Here is a 14,756-nt window from a genome sequence, read left to right on the forward strand (position 1 = left end):
TCTGACGCCTTTGACTGCCCCACTGTGGCTGCCGAGAACCTGATTTAGGATACACTATACATTCCTGGATTGCGCAGTCCGTCACTGTTCCTGAAAGGATGAGTACTTTGTGCTTTCCAGATGAAAAACAAAAAAGTTTCAAAGAATCTAGTTAAATCCCAAATAAATTTAGATCCAAAATTATATCATTCCTTTCCTGCCCAAAGGGACTAAATTATATAATAAGTCTTTTTCAATTCCAATTTCAAGATCTGGTTCTTACCTATTAAATCACCCAAAGTGCTTTTACAGGGCTACCAAATAATATTCCAGCTTTTAACTCTAAAGAATGCTGCTTTCTGCTGCATATTTCTTGCCTTCATCATGATAATCCCATGCTTATTTTTCTTTTGTCTTCTCTTTGAACAGTGTTTTGTTATGACCAGTACTTTTTCCAAACTATTATTAGTTCTGAAAAATGAGTGGTTTTGTTGGCTTTTAAGACCAAGAGTTTATTTTTACTTGTTGGTGGGGGTGGGGGGCGGTGAAGGTGGGGAGAGGAGTTAGGGGAACTTCAGGTGAAAAGGAGAATTGCACTATTAATGAACAACAGTGAAGGTCATGTGGAGTCAAAATAACCAAATGCATGATGAAGAGTGGAAGTGTCCTGTTGTATTTCTACCCTACTCTTCTTTAGTTCTAAAATCAAGGCAAAATGGAAGGACAGAGAAGAAGGAAAGAAAAAAAGAGAGAAGGGAGAGGGAGGAATGAAGGGAAGGAGAGGAAATAATCCCTTTGAACATATTGGAATGAGTTCTTCTTAAACGCTGGTGAGATGGATTTTATTGTTACCATTTTGCATAAGTGACTACTCACAAGATCATGTGAGAGCAGAAATTTATTCCTTGCTCTAAAAAGTTGAACTATGTATTTTTTCTTAAAATTGACTTTGCTGAAATAGGTTTTTCATATTGAAATCTCAGTTTTGATTTATTAGCACTCCAAAGTGAAAATGATCTCCAGTAGTGAGAAGGAAATGGAAACTTCACCAGGTAAAATTTCCCCATACCTCATAGTAGAAGTGTGTAGAACTGAGCCTCTTTAAAGCCAAATGCCTGTATATCTGGCCCTAAAATCCCTAGGAGGGCTGCCTATTAATAGAAATCTGTAGAGAATTCTCTTTTTAAATGAAGGAACCTCTTTAAAGAATAATTATCCTCACATTACTTTCCCACCAGCAGTTTCTGTTTCCTTTCCTTGAAGTCGGAGTTGAATGTATTTGGTTTGCAAAAATTCAATTCTGAGATATTATTTTGATAACGTCTGTGTGAAAGAGTTTAAAGAAGGAAGGCATAGAGATGGGAAAGGGTAAACTAAAAAAGGAAGAAGCAGAGGCAACTGGTGTTACTCGGGAATGGGATGGCATGAACATTCCAGCAAATTCCTGACATAATACAGATGAGAAGAGGAAATAAAATAATTGCTTTGAGTGGATATATCCCCATTCACTTTTCACTTGTGGAAGATGAGGTGAATTCACAATTATTAGAATATGAACCTCCTTTGTGATTATCCAGCCAAAGGTTCAGGTTTCCTGCCAGCAGCCTAACCTGATGTGGTGGAAGAGGCCCAAAAGGGTAAGATGAGGCTATTAACTCTACTCTGAGTCATATGTAAGAGCAGATTTACTGTAATTTGAGGACAGCGAACAAGCTTTCCCCAAAAGAAGCCCTCTCTATCAGGGTAAACTTTATTCCAAGGACCACTATAAACTGGGCCATTGACCAAGTCCATCTTTGTCAGAACCTATTTGTCCAGGACTCAATGCGCTTCTGAGGGCATTGAGGAATGGAGGGCTCATGCCCCAGTATGGCAGGCCAAGGCCTTCTTAGCCAGCTTTAGCCTGTGATGTATCTGAATGTCTAACAAAAACTGCCTCTTGCTTTCGCAATAATTTTTTAGTTGTAGCTACTATTAGCAGGACTATATTTTATCCTTGATTTGGATGACATAACTTCTGTAGTAGTATGGCATTAAAGATTTTCTGGAAAACTCTTTTAAAAAGATTCCAAAGGAAAAAGATGCATTTTGTAAGATAGAGCTGTACTTAAAATGATGTATGTGCAGAACGACAGAAAGAAACCTGAAAGCTAAGCACAACACTATACCCAGAAAAATAAAAACCTAAATGATTAGGTAGTGATTCATTGCCCCAGAAATAATATCTATGTGAATGGTTATGGAAACATGTTAACAATGCTGTATTTGTGTTTCCTTTTTAAGTACCTGGAATACATTCTGACCAAGTGCACATATTATCTGAATTCTACCACCCACCTAAGGATTTTAATAAGGCTACATTGGTTACACCTGCTCATTTTCTAATGCTTCATAAAACACTCAGGCAAGAACAGTTGCAAAGTACTTATTTTCAGCAATTCAGTTTTATCCACGTGAACATATATTCTTTAAAGAATATTTGGGTACTTCTTGCCATACAAAATAATTTTCCTATTTAGGAAATAGGACAATTTACCTAATTGTTTTATTAATTAATTATACCTATAGTCTGCCTTTTCAGACTAAAGGAGATGAAAACAAATATTCTCTAGACAGTACTAGCTTCTGCTGGTTTCTGCCAGTGTTGTAGCCCTGTGACTTAGAGGAATCAGGACAATTCAATTACTGAGTTTGGATCAAGTCTTTGAAAGTACAGTACAATGGCTTCTGCTTATTGCAACCACTTTAGGAAACGGTTATTTGAGCCTAATAACTGACTGATTCAATTAAAGGAGACAGGAAAACCATTTGCTGAGGCAAGCGTTGTGCTTGTTATTCACTGCTATCATCTAAAGCGCATCTCTGAAATCACAACTTTGTAAGCCAGTGGCTCTACGTCTTTCCCCTTCTCTGTCTATTTGGAGGCTGTGGCACAAATATCCATTTTTGACTTACTTCATCGGGAATTCTCAGCCAGGATGTGGAGTGTGCATCTGAATTTGGGGTGAAGTTACATGAGCAATTTGAACAGTACAAGATTCTAATACATCAAGACACACAGCCTTAGGGGGATTTTTGCTCCCAAACAGATGAAAACAACATCTAAGGGGCCTATGCTTTGCGGGAAACAAACTAAGAAACAACAGCACATTATTATTCTGTGTACACCTAACAAAACGTGTAGAAAGCAATTAGAGACCTGCATCAATTCTGGTTTCATCGTTAAACAAAACATGCAGAACTTGAAGGAAGATTTAAAGAGTATCAGAAACCAAACAGTGTCAGGTGCGGTAGCTCATGCCTGTAATTCCTGCACTTGGGAGGCTGAGGCAGGCGGATCACTTAAGGTCAGGAGCTCAAGACCAACCTGGCCACCATGGTGAAACCCCGTGTCTACTAAAAATACAAAAAATTAGCCAGGCGGAGTGGTGGGTGCCTGTAATCCCAGCTACTCAGGAGGCTGAGGCAGGAGAATCACTTGAGCCTGGGAGGTGGAGGTTGCAGTGAGCAGAGATCTTGACACTGCACTCCAGCCTGGGCAACAGAGTGAGACTCCACCTTAATATAAAAAAGTAAATAAATAAAAACCAAACAGAAAGTGACATCCCAAAGAATCTACATAATATAATTCTTGTTTTGGACTTTAAAAGACCAATACCTAACTTCATCAGCCTAACTTTATAATTGCTTATATGATACATGTGGCAATAATCTTTGATCTGAAACAGTCGTTACCCATAAACTCTGAATATATATTTATATATCTTATAAGAACAAAACTAATTTTTCTATCAGATCTTTTAATTTAACTTCAGAAATAATTACATAGATAAATTGAATCTTACATCAAAAAATAGACTATCATAGATGTCAGCCTGTAGTCTTTTAAAAAGTAAAAGAATGATTGCCTTTTGCAAATTCTAAAATGTATGCAGGAGTTTAAAAAAAGTGGAGGAATTAAAAGTGACATGATGTTCGGTATATTCTTAAGGTACAGCTAAAAGCATTCCTATTGCATTGGATGTGAGAGAAAATAGGCATGACAGAAAATTCCAAGGCTTCCTGGGCAATCTGAAATGGAAGAATGCAGGGAGGAGCAGTCATAGAGGGGGAAAAATTGCTAAATTTTGGATATGTTAAGTTTGATGTGCCAAGTGAAAATATTGAGCAGAAAGGCTGGAGTTCAAGGAAGGGATCCACACTAGAGATATGAATTTGGGAGTCACTGGCACATCAGTGATATTTAAAGCCATGAGACTGAATGATATTGCCAAGAGAATGAGGAGAGTAGTCCTGGGGCACACCAAGCTGAGAGGCTGAGAATATGAGGAGGAGGATACTGAGAAGGAATTACCAAAGAGGTAGAAAAAGAGCCAGAAATGAATGGTGTCATGGGATCCAAGTGAAGGAAGTATTTCAAAGAGGAAGGAGTTATTGAGGAAGATGGGGACTGAGAACTGACTATTTGATTTAGCAACAAGAAGGTCATTGATGTCTTTGAAGGCATAGATTTGGTGAAATAATAGAGATAAAGGTTTAATTGGAATGGAAAAATGAGTGTATTCACCCTGAAACTAGGAAGTATAAATAACTCTTTCAAAGAATTTTGTTATAAAAGTAAGCAGAGAGATGGAGCACTGGTCACAATGAAAAGTGAGATCAGCAAAACTTTTTTAAAGGCTTGTGTCCAGGGGAAGGAAAAATAGATGACACAGAAAAAGAAAGACAATCTTACTGAAATTATATCCTTGAGTAGAGAAGAGAGACTGGAGCATAGTGCACAGTTGGAATGACTGGATTTAGATGGGAGTATGAACTGTTTATCTCTAGTACTGGAAGGAAAATAGAGTCCCTGGGTCGAGATGTAGTCATACCATTTTGTTGAAGGTCTCTTCAGATAGCTTTTATTTTCTCCATCATGTTGGAGATGTAATCAGCTAAAATCGAGGATGAAGAAGGAGAGGTTTGCAGTTTAGAAGAAAGGATAAGATACGGAATCATCTAGAAGACTGGGAAAATAAGTGATCTAGGATTTTGCTGTACAATGTGGCAGCCATGAGCCACATATATCTATTGAATACTTGGAAATGTGACTTGAGCAACTGAGAAACTGATTTTTTAATATAAGTTTAATTAATTTTGATTTTAAAATTGATACTCATTCTTCATTTTTAAAAAACTTTAGGAATGTTTGGAAAAGCTTCAGTGTGTAACTCTGGTTTTTTAATTGCAAATTTTATAAAATCTAAATACATATCAAGCATTTTTAATGAAAATTTAATATCCAAATTGAGAAGTGCTACATGTGTAAAATACACACCACCAGATTAACATTTACATTATATGTTGAAATGATAATATTTAAATATATCATATTAAGTTAACATTGATTTTAATTTTACCTTTTTCTGTTTTTAATGTGCTTGCTAGAAAATTGACAGGATCAATGGATTCCTGGATTTGGTGGAGCTAAAGGATTATTGGAGACATCCTACTAGAATAAGAGATAAAGACAAAATGTGAGGCCAGACATGGTGGCTCAAGCCTGCAATCCCAGCATTTTGGGAGGCCAAGGTGGGCAGATCACCTGAGTTCAGGAGTTCAAGACCAGACTAGCCAACATGGCGAAACCTTGTCTCTACTAAAAATACAGAAATTAGCCAGGCATGGTGGCAGGTGCCTGTAATCCCAGTTATTTGGGTGGTTGAGGCAGGAGGATTGCATGAATCTGGGAGGTGGAGGTTGCAGTGAGCCAAGACTGCGCCATTGCACTCCAGCCTGGGCAACAAGAACGAAACTCCATCTTAAAAAAAAAATATATGGTTGTTGAAGAGTAGGCTTCTTGAAATTGAGATTATGGAGGCAAAGCAGTTTGGTAATGACAAGGTCCAGAGTATAACCATGGAAGTGAATGACTAATATAAGGCAGAAAAGAAGAGGCGTTAAAAGAACTGTAATTAAACAGGAGTGTTATTACACAGATTATAATGTCAATATGAATTAAGGGGACATTAATTCGTATTAATGTTCACATTCAGGACAAGATGAAGGCAAAACCCAAAATACCTGAGGTTATTTACTCTTAGGGACTGTATTCCTGGAGGGAGGAACTGTATTCAGTTCCTGAAGGGAGGGACTGTAGTCAGAAACAAAGTCTTCAAGAAATGAGGGGTGGTGACTTGGAGTATTGATAGGTGACTATTACAGAGAGGGTGGTGACTGGAAATCTGGTGCCTTGAGGTTCAAAGTAGTATGTTTTAAGATAGGATGTGGGAAATACCTCTCCCAGCCTAGTGTATATGGCATATAGGACTAAAGAAAACAGCCATGACATGAAAATTGTGCAGAGGAAGATGTGTTCTCAAAGAAAACTTCATTTTTGGTTAACAGTAAGATGAACAAAACTTTAGGGAAAAGATTGATGATGGGCCATGAGGTTCAGAGGGCACAGTTGGAAGGCTCTCAGATTTGAAGACTACAAAGTAGAAGTTGAGGATGGACCCAGAAGACGAGGGCTTCCTGTGGTGAATGACAGAGCAGGGATAAAGGGCCAATAAGATCTGTTCCTGCTATTCTTAAAGCATATTGTGGAGGCAAGGCTGTGAATATTAGGAGTATCTGAAGCCCTTCTTCACCCCTGCTGTGAAAGCAGAGAATCCTAGAAAGGTGATTTAATTATAATTTTATTAGCCTCTTGACCTGAAAGTTTAGAATCTAAATCTAGAGAGGTAAAGTCTTCTGTATGATTGTGTTTTTGTAATTTCTGTCAGAACTCTAATAGTTTTGCTTTATATATTTTGATATTGGCTATTTGATATACAAAAATTATGATTATTACTTTTATACGAATAATACAAGCCCTGATTTCACTTTTGTTTTGATTGTCCTGAAATAGTTTTATGTGTGTTTGTATATTTATGCTGCATGAGTCATGTTGTTCTAGATATATGTCTTACAAATAACATAATTAAGTCAGTGTATACCTTTGTGTGTGCATGAGACCCAATCTGAAAGTCTATCTTTTAATAAAGATTTCAACCCATCTCTATTTATTGTGATAACTATATGCTTAGTGTTATTTCTGCCATCTTAGTTTTCCAAATTCTTGTTTTTATGTTCCTGGCTTTGTTATATTAGTCAAAATAATTCTGCTTGTTTATTATTTATTAGTGATTCTTAAGTTGTACATTGCAATTTTTCTACTAATGATTTCCTTCCAATTGCTCTTTAGATGAATTTTTGATCCCTACCCACTATGAGAATGGAATTTGCCCAGGTTTTACTTCTCTTTCCCCATAGTTCCTAAGAGTTTAGCAAATAATCTGGAATCTATTCAATCTCTTTCCTCATTTCAATGGGAACTTGGAACACAGAGGGTGTCCCCACACAGTCAGGTAGTTTCCCTCGGCTGGAAGATAATCATGGAAAATTATGAGTAGCATTTGAAGTGTGTGGGTTCCTCCAAAGTGCCTAAACTGATCAATCTCTATTTATAATATGTGAAGTACATTCTGTGGTACTGCTAGGCATGAAAACAAGGTTGCAGGAAGTTGTTTAAAAGCATCTTTAAATATCTCATGCCTGATTAATGTACTATAATATGGCACATGCTTAATGAAAGAATCATTAACGGGAATATAATTAGATGTTTAATTCAGTCCCTAGTCAATCGTTTGTTTTTAAATACACCTAAGAGTAAACAACCTCAGGTATTTTGGGTTTTGCCTTCATCTTGTCCTGAATGTGAATAAAGGGAAACCTGTGGCATGTACATAGCAGGATCAGACACTTCAATATACCAAAATACATTTCCCGGAAAAATTCTTCCCTGGGACACCCTAGAAAGGGTTTTGAATTTAAATTGTTCAGTATTACACTCTTGGTGATTCACAAAGACACATTAACTTATTAAAGGTTCTCAGAAGATCCAGCTTGAAGAAACCTGTTTAACCCTTTGTGACCCAAAGTGATTTGACCAGGCAACCTTTTGCTTGCCTTACATGGGCAATTTATTTTCAGTGGAACATATTTTGGGAAATGCTGCTACACGGTGTTCTGTTGTAAAATAGTTAAAGGAATCACTTTCCCATCTTTAGAGTTACATTTTATTACAGGGCTCCCAAAGTACTTCTTATGTCTTTGAGGTCTTATAGAGTTTTAATGAAAATCTCTGTCAATTTTGACTTTGATTTCCCTTTCCTTCTATCCTGCTCAGATCTGCAAACAACTCAAATATAAACGTAGTGGTAGGAATGGACTGAGAAATTGGAGCCACAGCATGTGTGCTCAGAATCATTCCTCTTCTCTGATAGCTAAGGATTTGGTAACATGCCAGGCTCCTAATGTTCATTCTCTCATGGCTTACTATGCTCTCTCTGAGAGATTCCCATGTGGAAACACACTTATGTCAGGCCCAGCCCACAAGCATACCACCAGCCATTGCTGATGTTCTTTAGGACCTCACTACAAGTGTGTACATGCCTGTCTCTCTGATTAGACTCTCAGTTCCTTGAGGGAGACATCTAATGTCACTTTTATTTATATTTCTCTACTATTTGCAATATAGATACTCAAGTGTGACTAAATGAATGAATCACTCAACAAATGTGAAAAGTGAAAAACAGATGAGTTTGCCAACCTCTCAGTAATTTCAGATTTAGACATTTGACATAAAAATGGCAAGACATGACTTTTACCATATTGTCATGGTTTCTTTACATGTCAGTGTCCCTTTGTCTAAGACCAAACTAATGGCAGAGATCATATCCCCAGTGTCAAACCCAGCTTGTGGCACAAACATTTTTTAAATAAATAAATGAATGAAGAACAAATGAATGTTGGGACTTGGAAATTCTCTCTTTGCCATTCAAATATTTAGCACACAAGGTTAAATGAAGGACATGAAATTAAAAGTACTTTTTACAAAAGTGAACAAGTAAAAGGTCTTTGTACTTTCATGAGTTTCACTTTTGTAATGAAAATCTATCAAGCACTTTTTATAACTGCTCTATCACACACAAGCATAGGAAAATATACAAAATTAACATCAGGGTTAACAAAAGGCAAATAAGTAAAGACAAAAATGATAAGACATTAGATTTGTGGAACAATAAGAAAAAAGCAAGTAGTCAAATAGTGAAAAATAGGAAGAGGAATTTACAGAAGAGGAAATACAAATGACAATAAATATATGAAAAGCTGTTCAAACCTGCTAGTAATCAGAAAAAATGCAAACTAAAACAAAACTGTGTTTTCAATCATCAAACTGGCAGAAATTAAAAAGATTTATAATATCCAGAGCTGGCAGGGATAAATGGAAATAAGCACTTTCATACACTGTTGGTAAGAATATAAATTGATAAACCTGTTTTGAAGAACACCTGGCAGTATCTCAAATTTTCAATTTGCAACTTTTAGCCAACAAGGACTCTCTTCTACAGAAATACTTTCACATGAGAATAAAGACTTATGTACCAGATATTGATAGAAGCATTATTTATGATAGAGAAAAATCGAAAGGAAATTAAATATCTTCCTATCAGGAATATTAAATTCATTATTATACATTCATAGCATGGATCCTATGCAGCCATTAAGGACAGTGCAGGCTTCAGTGGGATGACTTTAAAAGATCTCCCAAACATATTATGTAATGAAAAAATTAAAAGCATATTGGAAATTAAAAATTTCAGAATAATACCACTTATATAAATGTATGTATATTTATTGAATAAACGAATCTGTGACTTAGAAAGGCTCTTTAAGCTACCAAAATATGTGGTGCATTGATCCTTTTTTAATAAAATACTTCATTATAAATGAAGAAATGGTACCTTAAAAAGGCAGCATTACATATCCTGAAGCATGATATGCTGAAGCTGGCATGATACTCACTAAACTCAACAGTTCCTACTGATTGGGAGAGGGATGAAGGGGAGCTAACATGTTTTACTCTACTTAGTTCTGTATAATCTGAATCTGTTAACAAAAATATATTACATATGTAATTTTAGAAAGATATCTGCTACTAGTAACCAGAAGGCTTCTTATAGCCATTATATAAGCCTGCTCAGCTTAATATTTATATGCCAAGCTGAAAGTTTATAACTGATTAAAGAGATATAAGCAGCATCACACAGTGACTTTTAGAAGCTAAAAGCAGCCACATTGTTCCTTAAGAATGGAAATCCCATCTAATTAAGTAATTAAAATTAATTAAGTCTACTCCTTTCCCTCTTGTCTAGTCTGTGGCTTGGATCACCTGTTAAGCTATGAGGCAGTACCCAAACTTCATGTAAAACTCTGATCATCAGTGGAAAGTGAATGATGTGATGAAAACCATCATGTCTTTAAACAGGTTGAAGATGAGTAGAGAACTCTGATCCCTCAATAGATCATTTTTCAAATCACCCTTGGAAGCTAAAAATGAAATGATTTAAATGAAGTAAATAATTCCTAGAGATTAATAAGCATATCTAGAATTGTTAGTATTGACAACCCACCTGAAACATTCCTTTTTTTATATATATAATTGACCCTTCTACCTATTGACGTAAAGAACAGACCAATATCTATCAGGCCATACAATTTTACAATGCTGAGCAAGTCATGTCTCAATTTCCTCCGTAGACTATGATCCTTCATTGCTCATCTTGAAAATCCTTTTGCAGAAGTAATGATCTCCCTATTACATTGTGGTTGAATCATTTGTGCTCAACTGAGGGTGCATTTAGTTCAAGCAATACATTTTCCAGCAGTGTGAACACTAACACAGAAGCCCACCGTGCACAGTATATATGTCACATGGCTATTTTTCCAGGAAGGGCACTGAAAAACTAGCTAAGAGCTTATTTTCCTCTTGATCTGTCATCTGTATACTCTATGGACAACTTGTCTGTCACTATTCAATTGTTCAAAACAAAATTCATTCTCCCGTATTAGACTATAAGAATTGATAAACAGAGAGATGACCCATCTAGTTACAGCTGAAATGTAACAATTGTCAGTAATTTGCTGTAACCTGACTACAGCTTAATAACAAATACCAGCTACAATGAAAACCTTCCTATTTTGAGTGCATTCTAAGATTTACAGAAAATTTTATAATGCTTTATTAGATATCATTTTTATTGTATGTACCTGCATTTGTCAGTCAGAAACCTCTAGAAAACTTTGTTTCTCCTTTGAGAATAAAAAGAGGTCTTAAAATGCTTTTGAATTATAATTTTTAATTAAGCTAAATTCTTCTAATTTCAGATAACTCAGATTTCATTGGCATCATGCTCCTGTGAATATGTATAATTTTAATTGAATTACAGTGATATTTTAGTTTCCTGACCATTATATTAAAAAAGAGTTGTCTTTTCTGTAGTTGTCTGCCTTATATCATTACACATCCTCTTATATATGCAGTACCACTCATTTAACAAAAATAGTTTCTAGTAATAACTGTTAATTGGGAAAAATTACAGAAAATAAACAGCATAATAACCCCTTATACATTAGTACAGATGTAGTAACTATAAAAAGGATAATCAAATCACCCTCTGAGATATTCAATTGCTTTTCATATTTGGAATAGAATTAAAGTAACGAAAAATGAAACCTTACAATTTTACAGAGAGGAGAGTGGCTGGCAAAAATAAGCTTGTCATGGTTTAATTTGAAGTTTTCTAGCTTACTAAAAATTTTCTTTTTGAATTCTAAATTCCCTGAAGCATGGCAAGTCTTGGGGCAGGGTGGCTTGAGGGTTGATAAATTCGGCTGCTCACCAACCCCACACAAGGCCCACGTACTTCTTTCTATATTTCTCCTTTGCCCTTCGTATTCGGTTTAGCTCTCTTTCTGGCTGCAAGATGACCGTTGCATTTCTAGTCATCTCACCCAGACTTAACATTTCCAGAGGAAGAAAAGGAATTGTTCATTAAGCTGTCCCAGAAGCACCCCAGCTGACTTCTCATGCTGCATTAGCTGAAGCCCATTCCTAAATCAATCATAGGCAAAGAGAATGGGATTACCACAAAGGATTTTGTGAATATGGCTGTATGGAATAGGGTGATTACTCAACACACTTAGGTGCTGCTTGAAAAGAAGAAATAATAGGTGAATGTTCATTAGATGGATATTAAACAGTAACTGCTACTCCCTTTAGGTACTGCTTGTTATATACATGTCTACCTCCCCATGAAAATATATGTTCACTGAGAATGGATGCTACTTTATATCCACATTAGTACGTGCTTAATTCTTTTTCGTACTCAGCACGTTTCATATTTAGCAAATATTTTTCAATTAATGAATGGGTAAATTAATGAATATAAGAATAAATAATCATAAGAAAAGAAGCAAATTTACAGTGAAGTTAACAAAGCTTAAGATTTAAAGGCCTTTGGAAAGACCTAGGAAAAGCTTTAGAAATGTGTTCATATGATAATCTACTGTTAAAAATTTTACAAAAATAAGACATTTTAACTACAACTGGCTGAATTTGCTGACTCTGTGCTGATTGACTTACCCTCCACCACATTTCTGTAAGTGTTGAAGTGACCATTTCGGAAATTCAGTGATCAGAAAGCTGAGCTAGAGATACATTTATTTGGAATTCAGTGGGACATTTTTGTGTATTTCTCAGTCACTTCCACGTCTAATAATGTTATCGCTACCACTTGGTATAGGAAGGGTTTCCAGAAATACCCATCTGCCCTCCATGCTGAATCACTGCAAAATGATTTTTAAGAAAGGTGCAGAGCCAGAGGTGTTGTGATTGAGCATGCCATAGAGTACCTAGCCCTTAAAGAATGTTAATAGTGAAAGAGAAAGATTGAAAGGGAGGGAGTCAGAAACCAGTCTGTACAAAATTCTTTCAATCATCAGATACGTAAAATTGTAAGCAGAGGATTCAGTTCATTACAGATCCAGTCAAAACAGAAGATCTGTCCTGTGAAAAATATTTTTGATAATGTGATAATACAGCATGTACAATTTTAAAGACCCCATACCTTTGTTGTCACCTTTAACGGGTATTGCACGAAACTAGGTGTTGTATGAAATGGAATTTCTCAGAATTCCTCTATGTGTAGGACACAAATCTATAACAATAGTGCTATAGTAAGTTTGCCTATGACAGCTGATAAAGAAATTTGATAGGTTTTCCCAAATTTAGCAACCACAAGAAAAATTTATATGATGTCACTCATAAAAAGTTATAAAACAGAAATAAGTTTGTCTAGACTACTATTAATAAACCAAATTTTGACTAACAATTTTGTTATAGAAAATGATATTATAAAACTGTTGTCAAATGAACAGGTGAGCAAACTGTATGCATCCAAAAATGTAGTCTCAGTGCAAGAACCTAAGATAAGAATAAGAGTTAATTCCTGTTGAATGCTTTCTAAAGACTTTGCATTTATTTATTTCTTTAAATGCATTTATCACAACTCCATGAAGAAGTCACTGTATCAGCAGGATGAGCTAGATTACACTACAGTGTCATATAACCTCCCAAACCTTAGTCACTATATTTGTAAAGGTTTATTTCTTGCTCATTCTTCAGATCTTGTAGCTAGAAATTGTGCTGTACATGGACATAATGTAGAGACTTAGTATGACAGAGGCCTCCACCATCTGAAATATCTCCAGTCACTGTAACAGGAGGAAAGTGAATGACAAATAGCACATTGACTCTTAAAAACTTTGACTGGAAGTGACACCCATCATTTTCACCTATATTTTGTCGACCAGCACAAGTCACATGGCCATGCCTAACTTCAAAATAGTGGGCAAAAACAATCCCTCCATTTACTCAGAAAGAGAAGAACATATATTTGTAAACGGCGAACGATGATTACTACAGGTACTTTTAACACATGGTAATATATAGGAGAACTGAACCATGGAGAAAACCAAGTAACTAGCCAAAGATTACACAATAATCAAATGCAAATCTAAGATTCATATCTAGGATCAAGTCCACGTCTTACTATTATTCTACCTCCTTTGATGTAAATTTTTTGGTAAATCTCTGAGCCCTGGAATGGCAAATGGCATTACACTAAGCATTATATTCTTGGTGAGAAATTATGATGAGTAACTCAAGCAAGATCTGTACATCTTCTAGTTTAGTGAGCAATATAGCTTAAACTCTCATTCATTATATTCATTCATCAAACATTTCTAAAGCACATTTAGAAATTATAAATGAATATAACTATTCATTTGTGATGCATTATTACACCAATTTCACGGAGAAAGATAAGAGAAAGGAACTCTCTAATACTAACTGGAGTTAGGAATTATCTGGAGATTAAAGGGTCAGCTATTGGACATCTAGAAGCTAGAATGACTCACTGCAAATGATCAATAGTCTGCCTTTCCTTCCTTCCTTCTCTCCCTCTTCCCATACTTCCTCCCATCTTCTCTTTCACAAAAATTTATTGCATTCCTGGTAGATGGCAGGTATTAAGAATTGGAGAGATAAACAGAAATAAGATCTATCCCTAGGGAACTCACAATCACAGCAGTAAATCAGATGCATAAATGCAATATAAGAGTCAATGAGACACTGTCAAAACCTTGTGAAATTCAAACTCTACATATATGCCTGATTTTATAGCGCAGGACCAGACTGTAATTTGCCAAGATATGTTTATTACAGCTCTCAGCCTGTGAATTTATTAACATCTTCTCTGCTACATAAGACCTTTTGGTTTCATTCACTGGTATGTTTACAGCTGACATGCACTATCTTTCCTGGCTTTTGTGCCCACATTTGTTTA

At 35.8% G+C, this 14,756-nt stretch overlaps 1 protein-coding gene across 11 annotated transcripts in view; it reads left to right on the forward strand.

Moving 5' to 3' along the window:
• EPHA6 (EPH receptor A6) overlaps positions 1 to 14,756 on the forward strand; it is a 943,752-nt gene that overhangs the window by 866,539 nt on the left and 62,457 nt on the right. Inside the window, exon 11 of one of the 11 annotated variants that reach the window (XM_063806933.1) lies at positions 5,410 to 5,548. The exons of the other annotated variants lie outside the window; for them this stretch is intronic. Coding sequence (XP_063663003.1) covers positions 5,410 to 5,502 — 93 coding nt within the window. The 3' untranslated portion in view covers positions 5,503 to 5,548. Of the gene's footprint in view, positions 1 to 5,409; positions 5,549 to 14,756 lie in introns of those variants that run through there. 11 annotated transcript variants of the gene reach the window in all.

Source organism: Pan troglodytes, chromosome 2 (genome assembly GCF_028858775.2).
Source record: "Pan troglodytes isolate AG18354 chromosome 2, NHGRI_mPanTro3-v2.0_pri, whole genome shotgun sequence".
Lineage (NCBI taxonomy): Eukaryota > Metazoa > Chordata > Mammalia > Primates > Hominidae > Pan > Pan troglodytes.